Source organism: Coturnix japonica, chromosome 2 (assembly GCF_001577835.2).
Source record: "Coturnix japonica isolate 7356 chromosome 2, Coturnix japonica 2.1, whole genome shotgun sequence".
Lineage (NCBI taxonomy): Eukaryota > Metazoa > Chordata > Aves > Galliformes > Phasianidae > Coturnix > Coturnix japonica.
Window position 1 is genome coordinate 112,063,568 of NC_029517.1, and position 23,241 is coordinate 112,086,808.

General features: G+C 35.9%; 1 protein-coding gene across 1 annotated transcript in view; it reads right to left on the reverse strand.

Annotated features, from left to right (window-relative positions):
• Positions 1–23,241, reverse strand: part of MMP16 (matrix metallopeptidase 16) — a 158,627-nt gene that overhangs the window by 70,228 nt on the left and 65,158 nt on the right. The window contains exon 2 of the mRNA XM_015855974.2: positions 5,995–6,143. Within this exon, the coding sequence (XP_015711460.1) occupies positions 5,995–6,143 (149 nt within the window). The remainder of the gene's footprint in view (positions 1–5,994; positions 6,144–23,241) is intronic.

Consider the following 23,241-nt stretch of genomic DNA (forward strand, 5'->3'; position numbering starts at 1 on the left):
ATTGAAACTTCCAACATCATAATACTATTAACTTCTTTATTAAATGCTCTCACTGTCTCACTGACTTTCTACACAGTGAAAAGAATCAGCTCCTGAAATATCTTACTCAAGAATTCTGCCTAGGGAAAATTTAATGTTGTGTGTAGAATGAATTTGAAAAGGTCTAATTCACAAACAAAAACAACCATTGTGGCAGCATGAGATTTCCCACAGAAATGCTTAGTTCTTGCAGTGATCTTAATGTTCCAAAATATTCCAGTATTTCAAACACCTTCAGTTTGTCAACATTACAGTTATCAAAAGAAAGATGACACATGATTTCAGCAGCACTACGACTGACAGAATAGTTTCTCCTTTGCAGTACAAGGGCTTATTTAACTTGATTAAAAGTAACAGAACTCAGCTGAAGCAATGCTTTTATATGAACTGAATAGCTACAGCACAATTTTCCATCAGGATGATAGTCCGATTTCAGACATTACTTGTGTAAATAAAGCACAGTCTCCTCTGTTACTTTTCCAGGTCACAGACTTTATTTCTATTATAACAAATATAACATAATAAATACTGATATAAAAAAATATAGCTCTCCTGTGATACTTACATATTCTATACTCAGGCTTGCATGAATGACTTTCTAACTATTCAACTGGCATTTAAGCAGTGTTCCATAAATACATGTACAGCTTTATGAATGAAAGACAGAGAAATCACTATAAATGTCACCTTCATTTAGAATGCAGACACCTTTTAAAAATATGTGCAGATAATAAAACCTCAAATAACAAACAAAACAAAACAAACCAGCCAATTTATTTAAGCTTTTTATGTAGATATTTGAAAATTATTGTATTTTGTCCAAAAGAAAACATGGAATATTTGTGACACAAAGAACTATTATATATGTATGTATACATATTGTAGTACCATATATGTAAAAATATATGTAGATATACTACACAATCCAATGAAATCTTTGTTTTTTCAATTCTGTACTCAAGGAATAAAACATACATTGCAAGTTTTATAACTGCAACTAATACAGGACAAAGGACACTGCATACTGAATGAATTTTTGGAGACAGACTAATGGAATATGGACTTCCAGTCAAATCAGCCACACTAATTTTTATAAATGAGCCAAGCTTGTAATGCTTCATTTATAACTATGGATAGAAAACTACGGTTTAAATGTCTAAACAAAATCAGCCTGTAGGAAATATAAATTTTAGTGACTGCATGAAGTTGAGTCTTAATCCCACTTGCATTAATAAGCACTATAACAGAATGTCATTGGCTGCAAAAACTTTGACAGCTGATGCCTCCATAAAGTAATGCAACAGAGGAAAACAAAATTTATTCATAGTAACCAACAGTTACCTAAATTTTGGTCTGATATCAAATATGAAACAATGATTTGCTTTAATTTCTTGTCAGCATAATTATGGAGTATATCTCTCACATCAAACTGTTGAATGTATGACACGTGTTTGTAAGGAATATAATGTGCTTTCTCCAGGGTCTGCAAAGACAACAGTGCAAACTATCCAAAATGTATCCTATTAATATTTGCTTAAATACCCCAAAACTTTACATCAGATTCTTCTCATATTTTTATAGAAAGTATCAATTCAGCAAAGTAGACATGAACGATTTCTGGGATGCATTATTTAGGTTTGCTCAAATAATCAAATTATATAGGCATATCTTAACTACAAACCAAAGCTGGCTCTATTCTTACTGAAATATATTTTATCAAATGAAATATTAATACTTTATCAAATTAGATTAAATTTTGGCTCAGGCATCACAAAGCTTTTAGATGTTGTTAGTAATACATTTTCCCACTGAATCATGCATGATCATCATGCAGTTACCATGGGGTTTTATGTCCTTTATATTGTGTTTCTGAAACTGGACACTCAAATTGCAGAAAAAGACACAGGACTAAAAAACAAGTTGTGTCGCCTTAATGTAACAGCATTGCACCAAAACAAAGTAGGAAGCAATGAAGAAAAAACAAAAAAAAAAAAACCCCACACATAGCAACAACAAAAAAAGCCTGTTGTACTTTCTTAGAAACAGTTACAAAAAAAAATCAGGGTTTTGTATAAATACATAATATATTACTTACAGTTTTATTTTTTCATGGACAATAATTTTAAATCAATTGAATTAGTTCTTCTTCTCCCCCCTCTCCCCCTCAAAAAAATTAACTTAATCAGCTTAGCTAATGGAGCCTCATTAGAAATTTAAGCAGTCACAATTTGTTCTTCCATTGATTCTAAAGTGCCATGTACCTATCCAGAGTATTATGCTTGCTTCCATGCTGGTTGCCATTGGCAGGGGATTTGCTATGTGGTTATGCTGTCTGTATCTCACTTATGTCCTTATGGTTACATGAGAACTAGAACTGTAGTTCATACATAGCATGAATCACATTGCAGATCAAGTGGAGGCTTATTGCACAAGTAGTTCACTAGCTTTCAGCAACTCATCTTCAAGTGACATTTCAGGAAAGATGCAATTTTTTTTCTGTTTAATGCAGCGGAAGAGTTGGACTGTCATCTGATCTATGACCCAGATCCTAATTGAGCTACATTTGGCAATTGGGCTATACAACAAATTATCAGTAGTAAATTAGTATGACAGTCAGGTTCAGAAATGAGAGAAAATGTTGACAATTTCTGGAGGTTAATTTAAAATTTCATATTTTTTAATGTTCAAAGTTTTTTGAACATTGACATGCCTTATTTTGATTTTATTTTGATTAGGGGAAAGGCTTCTGTTGTCAATCATTAATGCTCATGAAATTTGTGCATACCTAGTGTGCTCTTCCCTCTCAGGGGTAATTGACATAGAAAACGTTCTTTTTTATTTTCTTCTCAGTATAGATGCTTTTAACATAATATGATGAATATCTTCCTTGTTCTTGAGTGCTTACACTTTAATTATTTTTAAAAAATATTTTTGTTATTATTGTTTTTTTTTTAAGTTGCATACTGGTAATGGCTGCCTTTCTTTCATCTGTGTTTCTGAACTTGTGGAAATATGTTATGTAGCAGCCCCTCAATATTAATATTTTATCAGTACTCAATAAGGAGGCTTAATTGTGACTAATGTACTCTATCTGTAGACTATGTCACATCAAATTCTTCTTAGGTCCATTAGTTTAAGGCTTGAAGAGCTATGTATGCCAAGAGAATTAAAACAGTTTAGAATCACAGAAAAGCTTAAAAGCTTAAAATAAAAATATGCAGCAAAACTATAATGTTCCTCCAGTGGGGAAAAAGGAAAATGAAGGCTGAAACTAAACTTCCCATGACTCAGCCCAGTTGTCCAGCCATACTTGGTTCTTTGGGGAATAAAGAAAGAATTTATTTTTTTCCTCATCACCCTAAACCTTCAGAATAAATTGTAAAATACTTAAAACATCTTTCCTGTTTATCCATAAACAAAACTGTATAAGAATTCCATTCCATTCAGAATGTCCCTCATTTTTTACACTATTATGAAGTGATCCATTTCTACCACTCATTGTTCCTCATCCCCAGCAATAAACATGTAACAGGTTTTTCAAGCCACCTGGTAAACAAATTAAAAAACATAGCAAAATTAAGTGAATGGTGAGAAGAGGGAAGATGAACACTGTTCACATTTATCATGTCAAAGCAGTCAATAAGGAATTAACTGTTTTTCAGAACAACAAGCTTCCTCCAGGGGACGTTTGACAATGATGCTGCAGGACACTATTTCTCTGTTAATATTCTCAAACTTGATTCTCATCAAGCTACTACAACAAATTCTTATAATTGTTAATTCTTCTGCAAACTAAAAGGCACTTTGTAATCACTTTTCAAGACATGCTGGAGAAGCAAGTATGCACAAGATGAGAATATGTTTCTATGAAGCTCGTGCTGCAGTATTTATTTTGAAATCACAACTGTTTGTTTTTTTGTTTGTTTGTTTGTTTTTGTTTTTTTTGTGTGTGTGATTATAACATTAATCACAAGGAAACAAATGTTAAATTGTCACATATTTCTGCCAAAAGACAGTATATATTCTCTCTATATATACAAAATGGAAAATGTTTGCAAATATTTACAAATCACTTCTATAAATGAGCAATCAAATATATATATATATATCCTTTTTTCATAGCCAGTTCATGTAAGAATATTCAGTGCTGTTAAATGATGGTAACTTGAGGCCACACTTGAGTTTAATGAGTTTATCTTTTCTCAGTTCTAATAAGACAAGTCTATAAGAATCAGGTCTGCTTCCAGCTTGACTCAATTCAATACAAATCGAAATGTGAACATGTAATTCATTTGACATAAGTTATATATACCTAAGTATTGCTGTGTGCTAGTCTATGTAGAAGAAACTCATCTGATTGGAAAACAGTTTTCAATAGCTTGTAAAATGCATGCTTTGGACTGCTGCATGGTTGTATTCCTCTGCCTCTTACAAAACCTAAGAAATGAGAACAATCTTGCAAACACAAAGTACTTTCCTTTGTAATTAAAGGTGTGTTTTTGTTTTTGTTGGTCTTTAAGTTGTTTTATCTTTTGTTCTGTTTTTAACTTGCTGACTGATACTTTAAAGCAAGGGATGGCCTCTTCTTTTCCTTTCCTGTTCTCTAGTCTCTACCTGTGAGCAGATTATTTTCCTTTTAGTGAAATATATTGCCTCTTACAAAGCTGCCACTAATGTGTCTTTATAAGGCTACAAGCAGTGGGTGTAGCAGTACTCTCTCCTCAAGGATCAATCAGTGAAGCCGTATAAAGAGCCCAGTCTTTCCACCCTGCAGGCTGGACCATAAACATACCTCTGAGCACAGTTCCCTCACAAGGCATTTCCTGAGCCTATTGCTATTGCGCTGCATTTTCTAAGGTCCTTTAAATTCCAGAACTGAGGGATGTCTGATCGACTCACCTCCCCTTAGGGCAGCCCTAAAATCTGCTTTGCTTTATTGCTTTTCAATGCAATAATGAGTGTGCCAGTGGAATAAAATGATTTTTCCAATTCTGCCAGCATTTTAGGTAGTCTCTTCCCTAAACCATAAATGATTGGAAAATCATTCATGTCAGCTAGTTTACTAGAAAAGAATTACAAAAGATGGATGACACATCAGATTGGGACTGTTAAGGCTGGTAAGGAATTTCTTCTACTCCCAAAAAACACTTTAGAGAAGTAGGAGGAACATACTTCAGTGTGGTAGTTGTTGGATGTATTATTTAGTTATTGTTTGCTTTTCAAGCAAAGTAACTTCTAAAATCACAGACAATCCTTACTGTATTCTAAATGGAATTGCCCCAAAACTTCAAGTCTTAAGCCCAGATAAGTTTTTTTCTCAATACTTCTGGTACATTTCTAAAATTTGTCATAGCATGGAGTTGTTTGGAAGATACTTTTAACCTCTCTTTTCTACATAATTTGTGCATAAAATCAGATTGTGCATGCCTTACATGATTTCATAATTGCAAAGCGCATGCAAAATTAATCTAATTTTACTGCGTGTGAAAATGATCACACTTGATCTTTTGTTACCAGAAACCATAAAATGAATGGGCCATTGCAGTGTGCTAACTTTTTTGTTTTGCAATGAGGATAAGGGAATTTGGAGTAAAAAATTTCAACTGTGATATATTTCAACTGTGAATTCTTGCCAGTTTGGATTAGGCTTCTCTAGTTTCACACTGATAGACTCTTGGCCTTTACTTTAGTTAACCCTGAAGCATTTTCGTTAGAATTACATGCCCAAATGTAGACAGCAGTGGCAACTGGCTACGTGCTATCAGAAAACACAGCAGAGAAAGATGAAAATAAAAAAGTCAAGGAGAAGCAGAAAGACTGTCGCTCCCCATCTGAAGGTAGAATGCTATTTGGGTATTCTGGTCACCCTAGTTTGTATGTCATAAAGTTTTTCCATTTCTATTTTAGTCTTCCTGAAACAGAAAAGTCAAGAGCAGTTCAGTACCAGTTACTTACTCAATCGTGTTCCTGTCCACTTTTCCTGTCATATTAATGCCATAGAACTGCTGCATGGCAGCTATAGCTGATTGCATGGTTTCTGCAGAGCGCAACACCGACATTCTGGGGTCAGTTGGTGGAAGGTAGCCATACTTTTGTAACCATACCTGCAATGACAAGTTCAGTGGCTATTAAATAGAAATTAGAGGTAAATAAAATGCTCCCCAGTAATTAGTTTTGTGTGTTATATAATGAATTTTCTAATTCATCAAGCATAAAATCTGTTAGTTTGTTGGAGGTATTTTTGCAGAGAAGAAATTATTTGTAGCTTTCATTTCTTCTCCATTAATAAAGATTCTTTTCTTTCAAGACTTACAGTGTTTTGTACCCAGAAGTCAGCTCTCTTTATTATCTGAAACTACCTGCTTCAAATATTTTTAATGTATTTATTTATTTGAAGTTACAGCTTAAGTACCTATTCCTGGCTGTATGCACTTCAAAGAATTTTAAAGCAGGGAAAATATAAAATCTACAATATATGTCACATAGGGCACATAATAATATTCACCAACTATAATAAATCCAAAATAGCTCTCACACACTTACACTGCATTGTTATCTTCTCTTGAAGAACACAAAAAAGAGAATGAGGAGAGACTCAGTTTTCCAGGAATGTAAAACTTGCATCTCATAAGCAAAGCAAGTGGTTGGGAGACAGGGAAGCAGCAGAGTCTGTGCACATTTACAGGAATATCCCTGGTAAGAGGATACTCCTCTTCAGAACAAGACAGATTTACTGCCAACTGTTTATGCTTTTCATTGTGTAGAAGTGAGAGGAAGAGGACATGGTCCAAATAACTGAAAGCGTTATGGATTGCAGCCAATATCTTAAGTACACCTGGAAAACTCTCAGAAATATGCTGTCCTCTTGAAGCAATGTTTCACAAATTAGTATCTGCAGTTATCCAAATGTTTCTAAGCATTCTAAAAATCTAGCCTATACAGAAGACAGTGTAAGGCTTCTGAGCTGATGAGAGTACTGATATGTCTTTGAAAATGTCTAATACAAGGACTGGAATATCTCACTGCAGTGAAAAGCACACATTTTGCCACTTTATGAGCTACTTTTAGATTGTACTCCTTTCATATCACTCCCCACAGTAACAAATAACCTGCAATCCCATAAGCCTGATTTTCCATTCTTAAAAAAATTAATAATTAATAGAAAGTCACCTCTCTCAAATGTGTCTCATCCCAGTTCACAGACCCAGAATCATTAACAAACTGCATCTACCTACACTCCCTTTACAGAGCACAGTGAGCAATGTGTGCCTCATACACTCAGTTGACACACAGCCTGACACCAAACAGTGCACTTTTTAAGTTTAGGTGGAAGAGACCAGTCTAGATAGCTGTGTTTGTTTGGTACTGCCATTTTACACAGTTAAAAAGAGTAAGCTTTCCACAGAAATATGTCTAGTAGAGCAAGTGGATCAATTTATTGTTATGGTTAACTTTATTGTGCAGTGAAAACACATTATAGGTGAAAACTGTGAAGGATCAAGCTAGCATGAGATACAGGGAAAATCTTCATGTTATGCACTCAGATATTTATGATTTTAAAAGCTTTACCTACCCAGCACACAGTACATACAAAATCTCAAAAATGTCACGAGCTTCAGACAACAGAAGAATGAAATATAGACAGGATTAAGATTTAGCCTAACCACTTTTGCCTTCGCATTATCTCTATAAACAAGATCCATTCAGAAATGAGACCAAAAACATACTCAATGGACAGGATGATGCCCTTATTTCCAATTAAATTGAATTGCTACAATCTGTATCTAGATTCAACTTTACATACACTTGACTTGAGCTTTTTCGCTTTGAGGATGAACTTGTGATCTTTAAGTTTGTATTATTTTGTGTCATCTTAGCTTATCTCTCGTTTCCTGTAGGAAGTCTGCTGTTCCTTCCGTTACTGGAGGGTGGCTCAGAAAGGACACTTAGAAGCGTAAGGCTGCAAGAAGAGTTTGATAAGTGGAAACAAGACACTGGAAGCAACAGATCAGTTTGACTTAGAGAGTGTTGATTTCAAGGTAACATGTAGGTTTCCTTTGAATTAATATTTATGAAGATACACTTAAGACTGGGGTTATCTTGAGACTCATCAAGTCAGTGCAGAAAAGTCAAGGGGAAGAATGTCAGTGTGATATTAAAACAAATGATGAGTGAGGGAAGAAAAATAATTCTGAGAAGCATATCACTGCTGCCTAAACCAATGCCACCTTCTCAGCATGAGTTTGGTATACAGACACTCAGCAGGCTATCCATGATGTTCTATCTGAGTGCTAAAGGCACAGAAAATTGCTTGGTAGGCTTGAGAGGCCTCTCACCACTTAAAAACATCTTCACTGCAGCAAACCTGAAGACCATGGATATGGTCTTATAAGTTAGCAAATTTACCAGTAGAAAAGCTTTGGATATCTAAATTAGAAAAGTGCTAAGGAGAGTGAGAGATGAAAGAGCTTGAGGGAGTATTGCTTATGGCAGAAAGGGAAGAGACTGAACAAAGTGCAATTAAGCATAGTGCTGCTGCAGACACAGGGAAAAACAGGAAGAAAAACAGACAGAAAGGACAGAATAGCCTATTCCCTTCTTGTAATGCAGGATGACTTGTAATCACTCCCTAACACTGAATAAAAGGAGCAGACACCACATCTATATTCAAAATAGCAAATAGAAGTCTACATATTTGAATGTCAGAGGACAGTCTGAAAGTAAGTTCATTTTTCTGAAAATTCAGACAAACTGGACTCCAAACTCTCATAAGTGGTAAATGCTTGGAGAGCAAGTCCTGATACTTTTAAAAGCTATTAGTGCACTGTATAATCATGTACCATTAAATGAAACAAGAGACAACAAACTTTGTTCCTATGTTATTCTTCAGATTCTCCAGACTTCTGCTACCAGATTTTGAAGGACCTCAGCTCAGTCTGCCAGATAACTGAAATATGCCTCTAAGAGTTGTGCAAAGTACAAATGGTGGGAACTATGAACAAGAAACTTAACTGTAAGTCCAAAATATAGAAATGAAGAAAATGAAAAAGAGGAGAAGAACGAGACAGACAAAGTAGGAGAATAAGTTAAAACAATTTTCTCACATCCTTGTAATTTTGAAGCAACCTATTTAAGAAATTATGGTCACAAGAATTTCTCACTCCCTCACTAATGTGATTAAATGTCACCCTGCATTAACACACTTCAGTAATGATAGCATAGTGCCAGCTATTCATCTGTCACTCTGAGAAACTAAACTGTCTGGGTAAAAGGAAGTAGTGAAGTAGATCCATCTAACATAGGTGTTATAAGGAAATTATTTACTCAAAGGATGAGGGAATGGAAAAGGTTGTCGAGAGAAGGTGTGGATAAACTATCAAGGCCAAGTTGGATGGGGGCCCTGGACATCCTGAGCTAGTGGGTGGCAACAATGCCCATGGCACCAAGTTGAAACTGGATGATCTTTAAGGTCCCTTCCAACTCAAACCATCCTGTAATTCTGTTAACATAAAATCCAGGATGCCAACAGAGACAATTCACACAGACTCTGGAATCAGTGTTAAATCCCATTCCTTTATACAGTTTAGAAAGATTAAATATTGCTATTTCAAGTAGAGTTTTTGGGAAAGACTTCTGCCCTGCAGCAATCTGACAGCCAAGTAACCTCCCTCTTACTGTAAGCACAGAAAAACATAGCTGCAAGACAACAGCTCTATCACTTCCCTCTTTATTTTAGCGCTTTCCCATTCTACTGCTGTGAGGTTTGCCTCAGAGTTGAACCTCCATTGTTGTAATTTAAGCCTGTAGCTTCTCATTTTACCTGCCACTGGTGAAGTGAACTGTATATTCTTTTCTCCTCTGCAGCAGCCTTTTATGTGTTTGAACTCTTATGTGAGTCACTCCACTCTTATTAAAATAAAGATAACCCATTTGTTTAATCTCAGAGACTTTTCATTATTCACGCTAACCTGTAGGAAATTAGAAACTAAAATCTCTCCTTCCTAAACATCTGCTTGCCCTAGATTTGTATGTTAGGTCCCATGGTTGGCCTATGAACAAACACTGGAATTTAAATGAACAGTGTTAGGTTCAGAAGGACCCGAATACTCATACATATTGTTTTGGATGTATCTATATTAGTCTAAAACTGCTTTTTTTTTTTTCTTTTTTTTCTTTTTTCTTCTCACTTCTTGAAACTCAAGCTTATGTCTCATTTTTTATTATTATTTTTTTAGACATCTTAAAATGATAAAATCATGCTCTTCACCATGATCTTTTTCACCAGAAACAATCCATCACACAATTTCAGCTTCTTATATCAGAACTTATGGATAATGAAATGAAGAAAACTCTTAGGTAAGGAAATCTAGAGAGATGCTAGGAGTTTGTAGGAGACCTGCACATTCTGAAGCAGTCTACAGAACCCATGTGTTCTGCATGTGTTGTTTAACCCTCCAGATGTCATTGACAATATGCTTAGGATACTTTGTTTGTTTGTCGCTGTGTATATTTCCTGCCATGACAGAATTATCTTTTTTACATTCATTTGAATCTGATGTGATTGCTGGGCTATACCCACCATCTGATGACAGAATAGATATCATTTTGTCACTTGTCTGTATGCTTGGTTCCTCTAAAAGATAAAGTATGGGTTAATTTAAAGTGTATGAAATACATCCATGAATTTCAGACATTCAGGTCTTTGCAAGTTTGGGGGAAAGCAGTGCTCTTTAAAACAGTATGTTGCCACTAAATTGTTAATGAGAATAAAGAAATTGCATATATAATAATTAAAGTTGAAGCAAGACTATTATGATGGTAACCAGAGTACGTAAGAAGAATATGTAATTTCTAAGATAGAAGAGAATTTATCAATGAATCATTAGTGTTACTGACAGTGAATAATATAAACTACAGTACAGTTATGTTCTATAAACCTGAAAGTTTAGTAAATCAAACAAGCTAAGAAAGCATGGATCAAAACAATTTCATAAACATCGTAAGTAGTGCTGTTGCATACCATTATTATTCATGTATTCCTGTTCCTTTCTTTTATCATAAAAACCAAATTGTTACAGGTATTGAGTAAAACTGTGAGGTTTCATAATTTCAAAATGTTTTGATTTCTGTTTTTCTATGTTGTTTCTTCCAAAGATGCTATAAGTGAAATTATTTAAAATATCTGTGTAATTCAGTATGTAGTTTCAAAAAATACTCACTTAGGAATCTAAATTTTATTCCACACCATGGAATTTAACAGTTTAAGTGCTGATGTCACCTTGTAAAGAGCTTGAAGGCTGTGATATGGGTAAATAAGCTAACTCTAGAATTAGAATTTGTATGTCCAGATTAGTTCTCCACATAGGCCAATTTATTACATACTCTCCTAATCTGCAATTTCCAAAGTTAACATCTGTATCAGATTTTGCATCTCATCTTACTATTGCTACAGTGATATCACTTGAAACACCATTAGGATACTCATAAACTACTGCGAAACTGGTGCTATATAATAGTAACTGAAGAATAATTCATCAATGTCGTTTTTTTCATTTCCACCACGCTTACCTTCTAGTGATGTAGTACTGCTGCAAGTTTTTAAAATGCAAGTTTTTTCACTGCTGCAGTGAATAGTATGTCTTAGTTACAGGCTTAATTTCTGCAGCTAATACTGACTTTCCAGTGTCAGCTTGATAGGTAAAGAGCCAGATATAGCCAGATGTACATAAGTACTTGCACAGAAGAATAAAGGGAATTTTCTGCTGTTCTTCTCTACCTCTTAATTCTGTATCCACCAGTTCTTTATTGATGGTGTTTCCTCTTTTTAACAGCATAAATCAATGTGTTTTTACAGAATATACCAAAAAGCGTGTACACAGTGTATGTTGCATGTATCTATTTGATGAGAAAAATTAATTCCTACGTAATTCCTCCTTAAAGCAAAAAGAAACATACAGACCAGCAGAATCTAAATTAGACTACAGAAAAGACCAAGAAAATAAATTACAGAACAGAACTGTAGAGTCATTAAGTTTGGAGAAGATCCCTAAGATTGTCTAGTTCAACCATCAACTCACCACCAACTCCACTAAACTATGGTCTTCAGTGCTACAACTACATGTTTCCCGAACACCTTCAGGGACAGTCATTCCACCACGTACCTGGGCAGCCTGTTCCAATGCATTACCACTCTTTTGGAAAAGACATTTTTCCTAATATCCAACCTGAAACTCCCCTGGTAAAACTTGAGCCCATTCTCTCTTGTCCTGTCACTGTTACCTAGGAGAAGAGGCCATCCCCCACCATACCACAACCTTCTTTCAAGCTGTTGTAGGGGGCAATAATTTCTATCCCTGAGCCTCCTTCAGACAAAGCAATTCCAGCTCCTTCATTTGTTTCCTGTAAGACTTGGGCTCCCAAACCCCCTCCAGCTTCACTGCCCTTCTCTGGACATGATGCCTTTCTTGCAGTGAAGAGCCCTAAACTGAACATTCAAGGCACAGTACTACTACTGAATATAGAGGGATGATCCACAGTATTTCTGATCTAAGCCAGGACACCATTGGCCTTGATCACCTGGGCACACTGCTGGTTTATCTTCAGCTAATTGTCAACAAGCACCCCTGATCCTTTTCTTCCATAAAGCTTTCCAGACACTCTGTCTCAAGTCTGATGATCAGCAGGCCCTGCAACTTCTCCAACTCCCAGAACACATCCTGTAGCAACTCCAACTCTCACAGCAGGCTCTGCAGTCGTTCCAACCCTCACTATTAGCCCTGTGTCTTTTCCAATCCTTCCAATGGACCCTGTGGTTGCTGTAACCCTCCCGATGAGCCCTGTGGTTGCCCTGACCCTGGTAACAATTCATGTGGTCTTTTCAATTTCTGTGATGGGCCCAGAGAGCCAGTCAGTAATTGTATGGCAACAACTGTCTTCTCGCCAAAGAAAAGTACAAGCATTTAACATTTAGTTTTTATATGACCCAGCTCTTCCTCATGTAGAAATGTGCCCATGTCTTTTGTTCTGTATTGATATGACAAACTCAAAAAAACAATTCACATATTATTTTGACATGATCTCAGATCCATTACTTTCTACAATTTCAACATGGATTCAAAGATTTGTAATATGGTCTTAAATAGAAGAGGTCTACAGTATATGCATACGTTGAAGACCACACTATAGTAAATACTTATCTGTAGTCCTAAAAGCAGCAGAGTTGAGCTCACAGGGAGCCAGAGGACAAATTAGGCTTTACTGACTTCACTGCTGCTGCAGCTACATTAAAGCTACATTAAATTTTAGTTAAGGAATTACCAGTTTTAGTATGCATATTTTTATCACTTCTTCTGTGTTCTTTCTACAAAACAGTCAGGAAACTAAACATCTATATTACATAAGTCTTAATAAGAAACCAAATTTGCCAGTGCATGTTCATGTATATCTCATTGTAAATGAAATTATGAGAGGGATTAGAGCGTGGAATTTCCCTATGACGTATATGGTGAATGGTAATTCCATTGCAAGTCAAGGCTGCAAAAGATCTGCCTGGTTAATAAACCTAAAACAAAGAAGTGGTGCGAGTAAAAGGGCAAAACATATTCAAAAATGATGTTTTTCCCCAATATTTATGATTATTATTATTTATTTTATATGCGCTAAATCTTTTGCTTTACCGTCATGCCTGTGCATGGAAAAAAAACATGTACCTTGAGAGAACTGGAATGAAAGAGTAACTCTGAAGTACACTTGGAATAGGGGTCAGATATCACTGAGTTCCGAAAGCAGGAGTTACATTCCCTATTCACTGCTGAGTGTCTGTACAGGGAAGGCATCAGAGTTACAACAGATTATGACACAAATTTTTGACCTGGAAAAAAAACTCTTTGTACCATGATCATTACTCATAATAGTATATATATATTTATTGCTGACTGCAGAATATAAACTTACTCATTAGTTTCTCAGGGAAATTTTCTCAAGTCACTAATAGAAATCTCTGGAGAAGACTGGCACGGACCCAAAGCAGTGGAAACACTTCCATAAATAAAACTAACAGTTCTACTAGATGTAAACACTCCCTCATATAGTATACGTCTGGAAACACCAGAATTTCTATAGCTTCTTTGAAAACATGAAATACTCTGCAATGCTAAGGATGTTGTGTTGAATAATCTGGCTGGGTAAGTCATGACTGCTTTAAAGAAAAATCAGAAGCTTCAGGGGCCACAAAGACGATGAAGGGGCTGAAGCACATGTCTTATGAGGAAAGGCTGAGGTAGCTGGGATATCTGGAATAGAGGAAGTTCAGAGAGGATCTCAGTAATGTCTATAAAAACCTGAAGGGAAGATGCAAAGAGGATGGAGCCAGGCTCTTTTCAGAGGTGCCCAGTGCTAGGAAAAGAGGCTGTGGTCACAAAGTGGAACACTGGATGTTCCAGGAATCACTTTTTTAATGTATAAGTGTGAAGAGATTGAGGAGCCTACCACCTTGGAAATATTAAAATAATCTGGACACAGGCTTGGGTACACTTCTCTAGGTGGCCCTACTCGAGCAGGGGTTGGACCAGATGGCTCCAGAGGTCTCTGCTAACTTCAGTCATTCTGCAGTTCTGCAATTTTTAACTGAAGAATCCTGAAGACTTGCAGAATCCTGTTCTTACTGGCTTAAATGATGGAAAAATCTCTGAGGGATCAGAAATCCATATAAGTAATTACTAGCATTTTTACTTTCTTTTGTTTGTTTGCTTCTTTTTTCCCCCACCTTCCCCCTGAGATCTGTTGTAGTAACTAAAATTATTCCGGACTCCTCATATGAGCAAAGAAAAAGATGATAAATTCTTTTACCGTGTACTCCTCATTTGAAGCAAATGTACACTTTTGGTCACAGGAGTAAGAGTATATAAGTGCAAGCACAAATCTGTCCTCAGGCTGATTCAAAACACTAATTCTAACAGACACCGATCAAGTGACTGTAACACAAAGTTTTTCTATGCCTTCTACGCCCATAAGGCACACAGACTACTCCTAACATGAGGACAAAAAAAAGGATCAACACTAATCATTAGTGTTCATGCTGTAGCAAGTAGATTGTTTGCTATAAGAAGCAAGAGATTCCTATGGTGCTACTCTGAACAAACTAAGAATGAGAGTCAATTTCCTCATCAGAAAGAGATTCTCTCTACATTAATGTGAAATGAAGAAATAGCTTACAGGAAGGAGAGACTGAAAGGTCATGTGAAAAGATGGATGATACCTAGTATAGTATATAGTATACCTTGGCCCATGATGCTAGAGGTAAATGGTGGTATGGAAGTAGAGGTTAAACCTTTCTACCAATATTCCATTACTTGTTGTTACCATGTGATGGATGGCAGCGGAGGCAGTCTGCCAAAATGGTGTCTGACATGGAAGTATATATAAAGCAAAGGTGTAGAACTGAATTTCGCCATTGAGATAAAATGGCACCTATTGACATACACTGATGCTCACTGAACATTTACAGAGACTGCCCACTGTATCCTATAACTTCCAGTCCATTTGAGTCTTTTCATTTGTCCCTCCCCACCTTTTCTCTCTGTCTTTTTTTGCCTATTTCTCTCTTCTCTGAGAGGTTCACACCTGGAACATCCTTGACCTTTTCTGAATTGTTTTCTTTCTCTTTTTTACTGATTTCTAAGGCTTGGCATTTGTAACTGCTTGGTTCATTCAGATACCTAGGTCCAGAACACCGTGGGACAGGCTAAGTTGAGTACCATATATCAAACGATGAGTCTGGAGTCAGAACAGTCCTGGCTGAGCCACAAGCCTGTAATGTGTTCCTGGGAAAATCAGCTGAATATCTTGGCAGCAAAATTAAGTAAAAGTAATGCTTTCAAACTTCTTTTCTCATCACAGCATTGCAAGAATCAAGACAGGGCTTGAAACACATAAAATTCTATCTAAATGCAACTGTCAATTTGTGATATCTCAAGGGTGGCAAGAGTTCAAAGTGACTCTCTCATCACATTCCTGAAGATTACACAAAGTTGAAGAATAAACCCCACCTTGTCATTGCTTTGGTATAAGCACTTTTGATCCTTTAACATTGCACAAACTCACCTGCAAGCTGCAAGCTGATTATTTTAGACTAATCCATCTATGTACTGCTGACATTATTTAGACTGTGCTTATCATCACACTATTTTATTGTAGCTATTTCTTACATTTCAGTATTTTTAAAAGTAAGCAGGGAACTAAATACCAAACAAAGAAACAGTGTGCTGCATAGCTCCTACAGCTTAGTAACTGCCTGTATTTTTGTTTCTCCTGTTTTAGATTCCACAAGATGAGAGAAAAGTCCTCACAGATATATAGTCGCCAACCGAGGAAATGCATTTCATGATTTCTTTACAAGCAACAAACACTCAAATTGTTGGAAATGATCAGAGACCATTTTATGCCCTGTGATTATCACTACAGTCAGTCACATACTTCCAAAGAGCCATCTCCATCATTAAGATTCAATAGGGATTTTTTTTTTCCTTATAGCCTTTAAATCATTATTGCTATTATCTAACAAATAAAAACTGTATACTATTATAAGAGAAAAATGAAAAATCATCATTATTTGGCTTATCTTCAAGTTTTCAGCTTTAGGTTATATAATTTTATATATATACATATAAATATACACACATGAGGAATTCAGGTAAAAATGCAAGGAGGTTCACATGAACAAACAAGGATCTCCTGGCCAAAATCAAGCACAAAAAAGGTGGTTACCAAGGGTGGAAGCAAATACAAGTATTCTGTTAGGAATATAGAGAAATTATCTCAGCCTCCGGGGTTTAGATTAAGAAAGCTAAAGCCCTCATTCTGGCCAGGGATGTAAAGAACAACAGGAAAAAATTCAATAAATATGTTGGTGATAAAAGGAATATGAGGGAAAATGTGAACCCATTCCAGAAGGAAACGGGAGACCTGGTTACCTGATTATATGATGAAGGCTGAGGTACTCAATAACCTTTCTACTCCAGTGTTCACTGGCAGTTTCTCTAGCCACATCACTGAAGTTGCAGAAGCCAAAGACAAGGACAGGGAGAATGAAAAGCCACACACTGCAGGAGAACAGTAGCTTTGAGACCATCTAAGGAACCTGGAGGTGCACAAGTCCATGGAACCTGATGAGGCACACCTGTGGATCCTGGGTGAACTAGCAGATGAAGTTACTAAGCCACAATCCATTATATTTAAGAAGTTGTGGCAACCTGGTGGAGTTCCCAGTGACTGGGAAAGGGAAAACATAGCTTTCATTTTTAAAAACTTTAAGAAGGAAAGCAGGACTCTCAGTCTCAACTCTGTGCTTAGTAAGATCATGTTCCTTCTGGAAATTATGCAACTGATATCATCTACCAGAACTTGTGCAAAGCATCTTACACTGTCTCAAATGACACCCTCACCTCTAAATTGCAGAGGCATTAATTTGATGGATGGACCATTCAGTAGGAATTGGCTGGATAGTCACACTCAAAGAGTTGTCATCAAGGGCTTAATATCCAGGTGGAGACCAGTGATTAGTTGTGTCCCTCAGACATCAGAGATGCCTGTGCTGCATTGACAGAAGTGTGAACAGCAGGTCAAGGGAGGTGCAAACCCCCTCAGCTCTCATGAGAACACTTTTGGAATCCTGTGTTCAGCACTGGTGACTGCAGTATGAGAAAGACATGGAGTTGTTGGAGTGAGTCCAGAGGAAGGTAATGAGTATGATCAGAAGGCTGGAGCAACTCCCTTACCAGGACAGGCTGAGAGAGCTGGGATTGTTCAGCTTGGAGAAGAGAAGGCTCCAGGGAAACCTCATATCAACCTTTCAGTACTTAAAGGGAGTCTACTTGAAATCTGGAGAGGGACTTTTTACAAGGAAACCTAATGACAGGACAAGGGGTAATGGCCTTAAACTGAATGAGGTTAGATTTATATGAAAGTAGTAATAATTTATAGTGATGGTGGTGAGGCATAGGAACAGATTACCCAAAGAAGCTGTGGATGCCCCATCCCTGGAAGCACTTAAGGCCATGTTAGATGGTGCTTAAGGGAACCACATCTACAGGAAGGTGCCCCTGCCTATGGCAGGGGTGTTGGAACAAGATGATCTTTGTGGTTTCAAATAATCTGAATAAAAGTGTTAAAACTTTGTTCTATTTACATAGGAAATAAATAAATACATAATGTACCAACAGATGGTGTTGTGATACTTTAAAAAGGCTCATGGGAAGGTAGTTCACTGTAATAAAATCAAAAGGTCAAGTTGCAAAGTTCCTCTGAGGAAATGATTATTCAAGCCATATCTGACACTTGGTATTTGAATCCAATAGATAAAACTGTATTATTATATTTATGAATTTTTAAGTTTACATTAGTGAAACAGGAGTAATAGAAATTAAGCATTTATAGGAAATGTGACCTGCCAAAACCTTTTTTCTCAACATTACATATTTAATTTTCTTCATTATCAAATTTATTTTTACATTTTACAGACACGGGAAAAACAGTATTTTAATCATTGAAGTATCCAAGAAATATCTATACAAATCTTTCCCATATACATCCTTATGTCCTTAATAACATGAGAATATTGTGGATTCAACTTAAAATGCATGGATGCAAAAGAGAAAAAAAATAATGACATAATGCTTATACTTCATATGCTCTTTCTTGACTGCATCTTTACAGGTAAGGCTGCATGTAAATTCACATAGTACTCTAGACATGTTTGAATGTCTGTGTCTTTAAAAAAAAAAAAAAAAGAAAGAAAAAAAAAAGTATCCTTTAGTGGAAATGTATTCAATTGAATCAGCAGATCCTTTAATTTATTGAATGTTACTCTTCCTTCCTTCCTTTCTACACCTTTTCAGCAATGACCGAAGTCACTACTTGCACCAAAAGCATTTATGATACATTATGTTTCCTATGTTAAAATGACATTTAAAATATAAATTGATAATAAAACTACTTCTAAATTCAAAATATTTATCTTTTGGTTTTCAAAGTCAGCTGTTCAGGATGTACATTTTAAAGATTTTGTGCTAGATATCAGAGATTGTAAATAGAAGTTGAATATGGACTATAGATAGCACATTGCTATCTATAGATAATATCATGTTTTCCTTTTCTAGAAGAAGACAGGAAGAGAATGCAGTGAACAGAAAAGGCGATGTTGTGGCTTCCCAAATGGATTTACTTAGTCCACATGGCATAATAATAACAGAAAAAAGTAAGTACTACAACACATCATTCAAAAGAAAAAATATATATATATTGTTTCTTCTTCCACGGTGCAGAAAGGAAACATTATCCCTGAAATCTAAAATTTCTTAGGAACAGCTGGGAGGAAGGAGGACAGAAGTTAAACTTCTGCCACTCTCTTCCTGTTTTGCAATGAAGACAATCTACATAGCTGCATAGCAACCCTGTCAGATTTGAATCTGTATGGATGAAAAGGAAAGGCCAGTACACAAATAGTCTAGTCCTCTGTCCCAGTTTCTTTCTGTTTCTTTACATCTTAGTTTTGAAGATGTCATTTCAGTAAGGGAGTTTTCATGGGATGTTCATCCATAATGAATGTTCCGCACTTTCATTTCCAGATCTCCATCAGAAAACACCCATGGGAGAATCTGATTCAGGGATGCAAGGGATCAATCAGAGTCTAGCACATTTTTGCATGCTTGCTTCTACTAATTCTCTTTGATAATTTATTCAAATAACACCTGTCACATTTTCCTCTTGTACATGTAGTTTGAATGGCACCGTGCAGTGTGCTGCAGCTGCAGTGGTAACAAGAATACTGGATAAATAGTTTTACATTGTTAAAAAATAAAAAAATTAAAAAAATTAAAAAAAAATCACTTTCAGCAGCAATCACATATCTTTTATAAATTCTGATCTATCATGTGTTATAGGTCAACACAGTAGCTTTTCTATCTAGAGTTCAAATCTAAAGTAGCAAGAAGATGAATTCAGTGCGAGTGCGACATTATCTTTGCTTCAGAATCACTGCAGAATCTCACAGTTGACTTCTGCTGTAGATGTAAAGGTAGGGAAAAAGACAGAAAGTAGAGAAAGCTACCTGCTACAATAAAGGCCATATCAAATCTGAAGTTAAACATTTCCTTTCCATGAAACCATCAGTGTAGATCAATGACAGAATATGACCAACTCAGACTAGCTGTATTACCCTCCTACTTTCATAAAAAGTTCTCATACTTCATTTGACAAGTAAGTCAATTTTGCGTGCAGTACACTAACTTACCAGCTGTCTATAATGCTTCAGCAAGTAGCAGAAAGACTGCATATATTTCAGTACATCTGCAATTCTCCTTTTTATGTCATCCTCTAAACTCTATTTTTGTTAAAGGGCAAGATTACAAAAATAGAATGGGGGAAGGGGAAGTGGTAGATTGATGCAAGTGAGGGATGTGACAAGGTGATTCCTGCAGGCAGAAAGGGACACACAGTAATTGCTTCAAAGCAAACCACAGTATTATCTTTTATTAGCTCCCCTACGGGCTATGGTCATGTGCACTGCAATTTAAAAATGTAATAGAACAATTTTAGCTTTGCTTAATTAGGATGTGATACTGTGAATTCCTGAGTACCCTCAATAGCCAGAGTTTTCAGTGGATGCTTAGAGTACTCAGTAGCTGGCAGAAGTGTCTCTATCAACCAAGAGCAAGATCAGGATTTATTTATACTTTTGTATATTAAAAATAAATAAATAAATAAAAATTCTACAAGAAAAAAAATTTGTTATACTTATCACAAGTAACATTTATAAGATCCCAGGTAGCACAGATTATTTCTGTATAAATACATTGTTTTTCTTGCTGAAGCGTGCAGACAGAATCACAAAAATGTAAAAGGACACAGAAAAATATATTTGCATGGTGGTTTCTTGTTTCATTTCCTGCAAGGCATGATCTCCTATACAATGAAGAGGGATAACATGTTACATACAAGTAACCCAGTACATTTTAGATACTGAGTTTCTAATAATACCTTAATAGGTCCTGTATTCTCATGTCATTAACATATGTATGATGCGAACATTTCATTTAAGTATCCCAAGATGTACCTTATTTAATATTCATATACTTTCAGTTTATTATAAATTATCTAGACTTGATCCACAGTAAAATACTAGGAAAATCTGAGCTGGGATAACCACACTGAGTAACAGAGCCTGAATTTTTTTCCTCCCCAAAAGTGTACATATTTGAACAGATCCAGGCAGCAAATAACAACAGCAACAGGAAAAAAATACAGTGACTGAGTTACTAATTGTTAATGTACAAATGGAATACTTCATTTCTTAGCTTCTACTAATGAAAAGAAACAGAGTAATTTTTGCTTTGAGGGGAAAAAATAATAAAATAAAATAAAATAAAATAATAATAATAATAATAATAATAATAATAATAATAATAACAGGATTAAAAAAGTCCTCAGGCTTGACATTCATATAGAATCACTGAATAGCTTGGGCTGAAAGAAACCTTGAAGACCATCCAAATCCAATCCCCTGCCACAGGCAGGGCTGCCATGTACCAGCTCAGGCTGCCCAGGGCAATATCAATCTGGCCTTGAATGCCTCTAGGAATGGGGCAACCACTGATTCTCTGGGCAGCTGTGCCAGGACCTTACCACCCTCTGAGTTAAAACAGGGAACAAACAAACACAAATTATGATTGAGACCATATGAACTTGCTAGGATTCATTGTTCTAGTCAATCTAACACCAAAACACAACAGGCTTACAAACTATATCCATCTGAGACCTTGCAACATGTGGTGGGCATTATGGATACAGTACATGCATTTTTTTTCCTATGTGACAGATAAACTATAGCATATTTTATACCCTGGGTAATGCGTTAATATATTTTCTAATTCCAACATATAAAAACTAACGCTAGGCTTTTGCATCCAGTTTGAAGATTAAGTCTGAATGAAAAATGTCATCAGAAAATTTCATTGTTATCAAGCACTTTCTCCATCATTCATCTTAAAACTGTGTAACAAACATTCACCATGCATATGCTAAGGTTTAATTCGTTAATAAATGTTTTCCTTTCTTGCTTATTTGTTTTTGTAAGAAATTTTTCACACACACACAAAAATTAATCTTTCTTCTTTAAAGGAGAATTTCATGTTACTAACAAAAAGAAATCCCCGTCCTTTTCGACCAGTTTTTAAGTACTTATGAGATCAGCTTTTAAAATAATAATAGCATTTTAAATGTATGATTAGGACTCAAGTCTTTTTTTACTTTAATAGCAGATTTAATAATGCAGCCATTATGTGAACAGGAACTGGTGCAAAGGTGACTTCCTGAACCTACAGAATGTACTAACAGTGCTCATGCTTGACTTTAATTGCATTATAAGGAGGAGCATAGCTATGAATAAGCCTTTAAAGAAAAGTTCCTTCATAGAGAAAGTTGTGTAATCATACTGCCGAAAAAGTTACCTGTAGCATTCAAACATGAGGATGTAAATGGAGGCTCAGAGAGTGGCAGTGACCTTTCTTTGAGTTCTCTTCATGTCAGAAAGTCTGAAGAAGCAGATGGAGACCAAGTTTACAACTAGATGGAAAGTTCTAACTTACAACTACTGAAGGATAGATCTTAAAGTTATTAAACAGAGTATGAAATTTAGTTTCGAAGACCATAAGTCCCTTTTAGAAGATGATTTCCCTTTCTCAGACCTTTCTTCCTCATTTTCTAAAACTGTCTTGATCAACCATTTTCTGAGACAGTCACCAAAATGTAATAAACAACATGTAAGAAAACAGTAAAAGATTAGCTTAATGACACTATTTCAGAATTTTAACACTTCTGCTTTTTAAATGTCCTAGCACTTCCTTTTTCCTGCACAGTGTTTTTGCTGAACTGTCCAAAACATTGCCAAAGTCGCTTCCCTCAGAGTCTAAAATTAACACAGAAATCTGCAACACGGGTGAGAAATTCAAATTATCCCCTCTAGTGTGCATTACCTTATCAACACTGAATTTTACCTGCCACCTTCAATAAATCAATAACCATTTACTCCAATGCACACATTCTGAGAACTCTACTATGGCACTCAGCAAATAATCTCTCTCTAAAAATAAATTCATAATCTTAGCTTAAACTCACTTCTCAAATAAATTGGTGGGGAGAAAAAAAAAT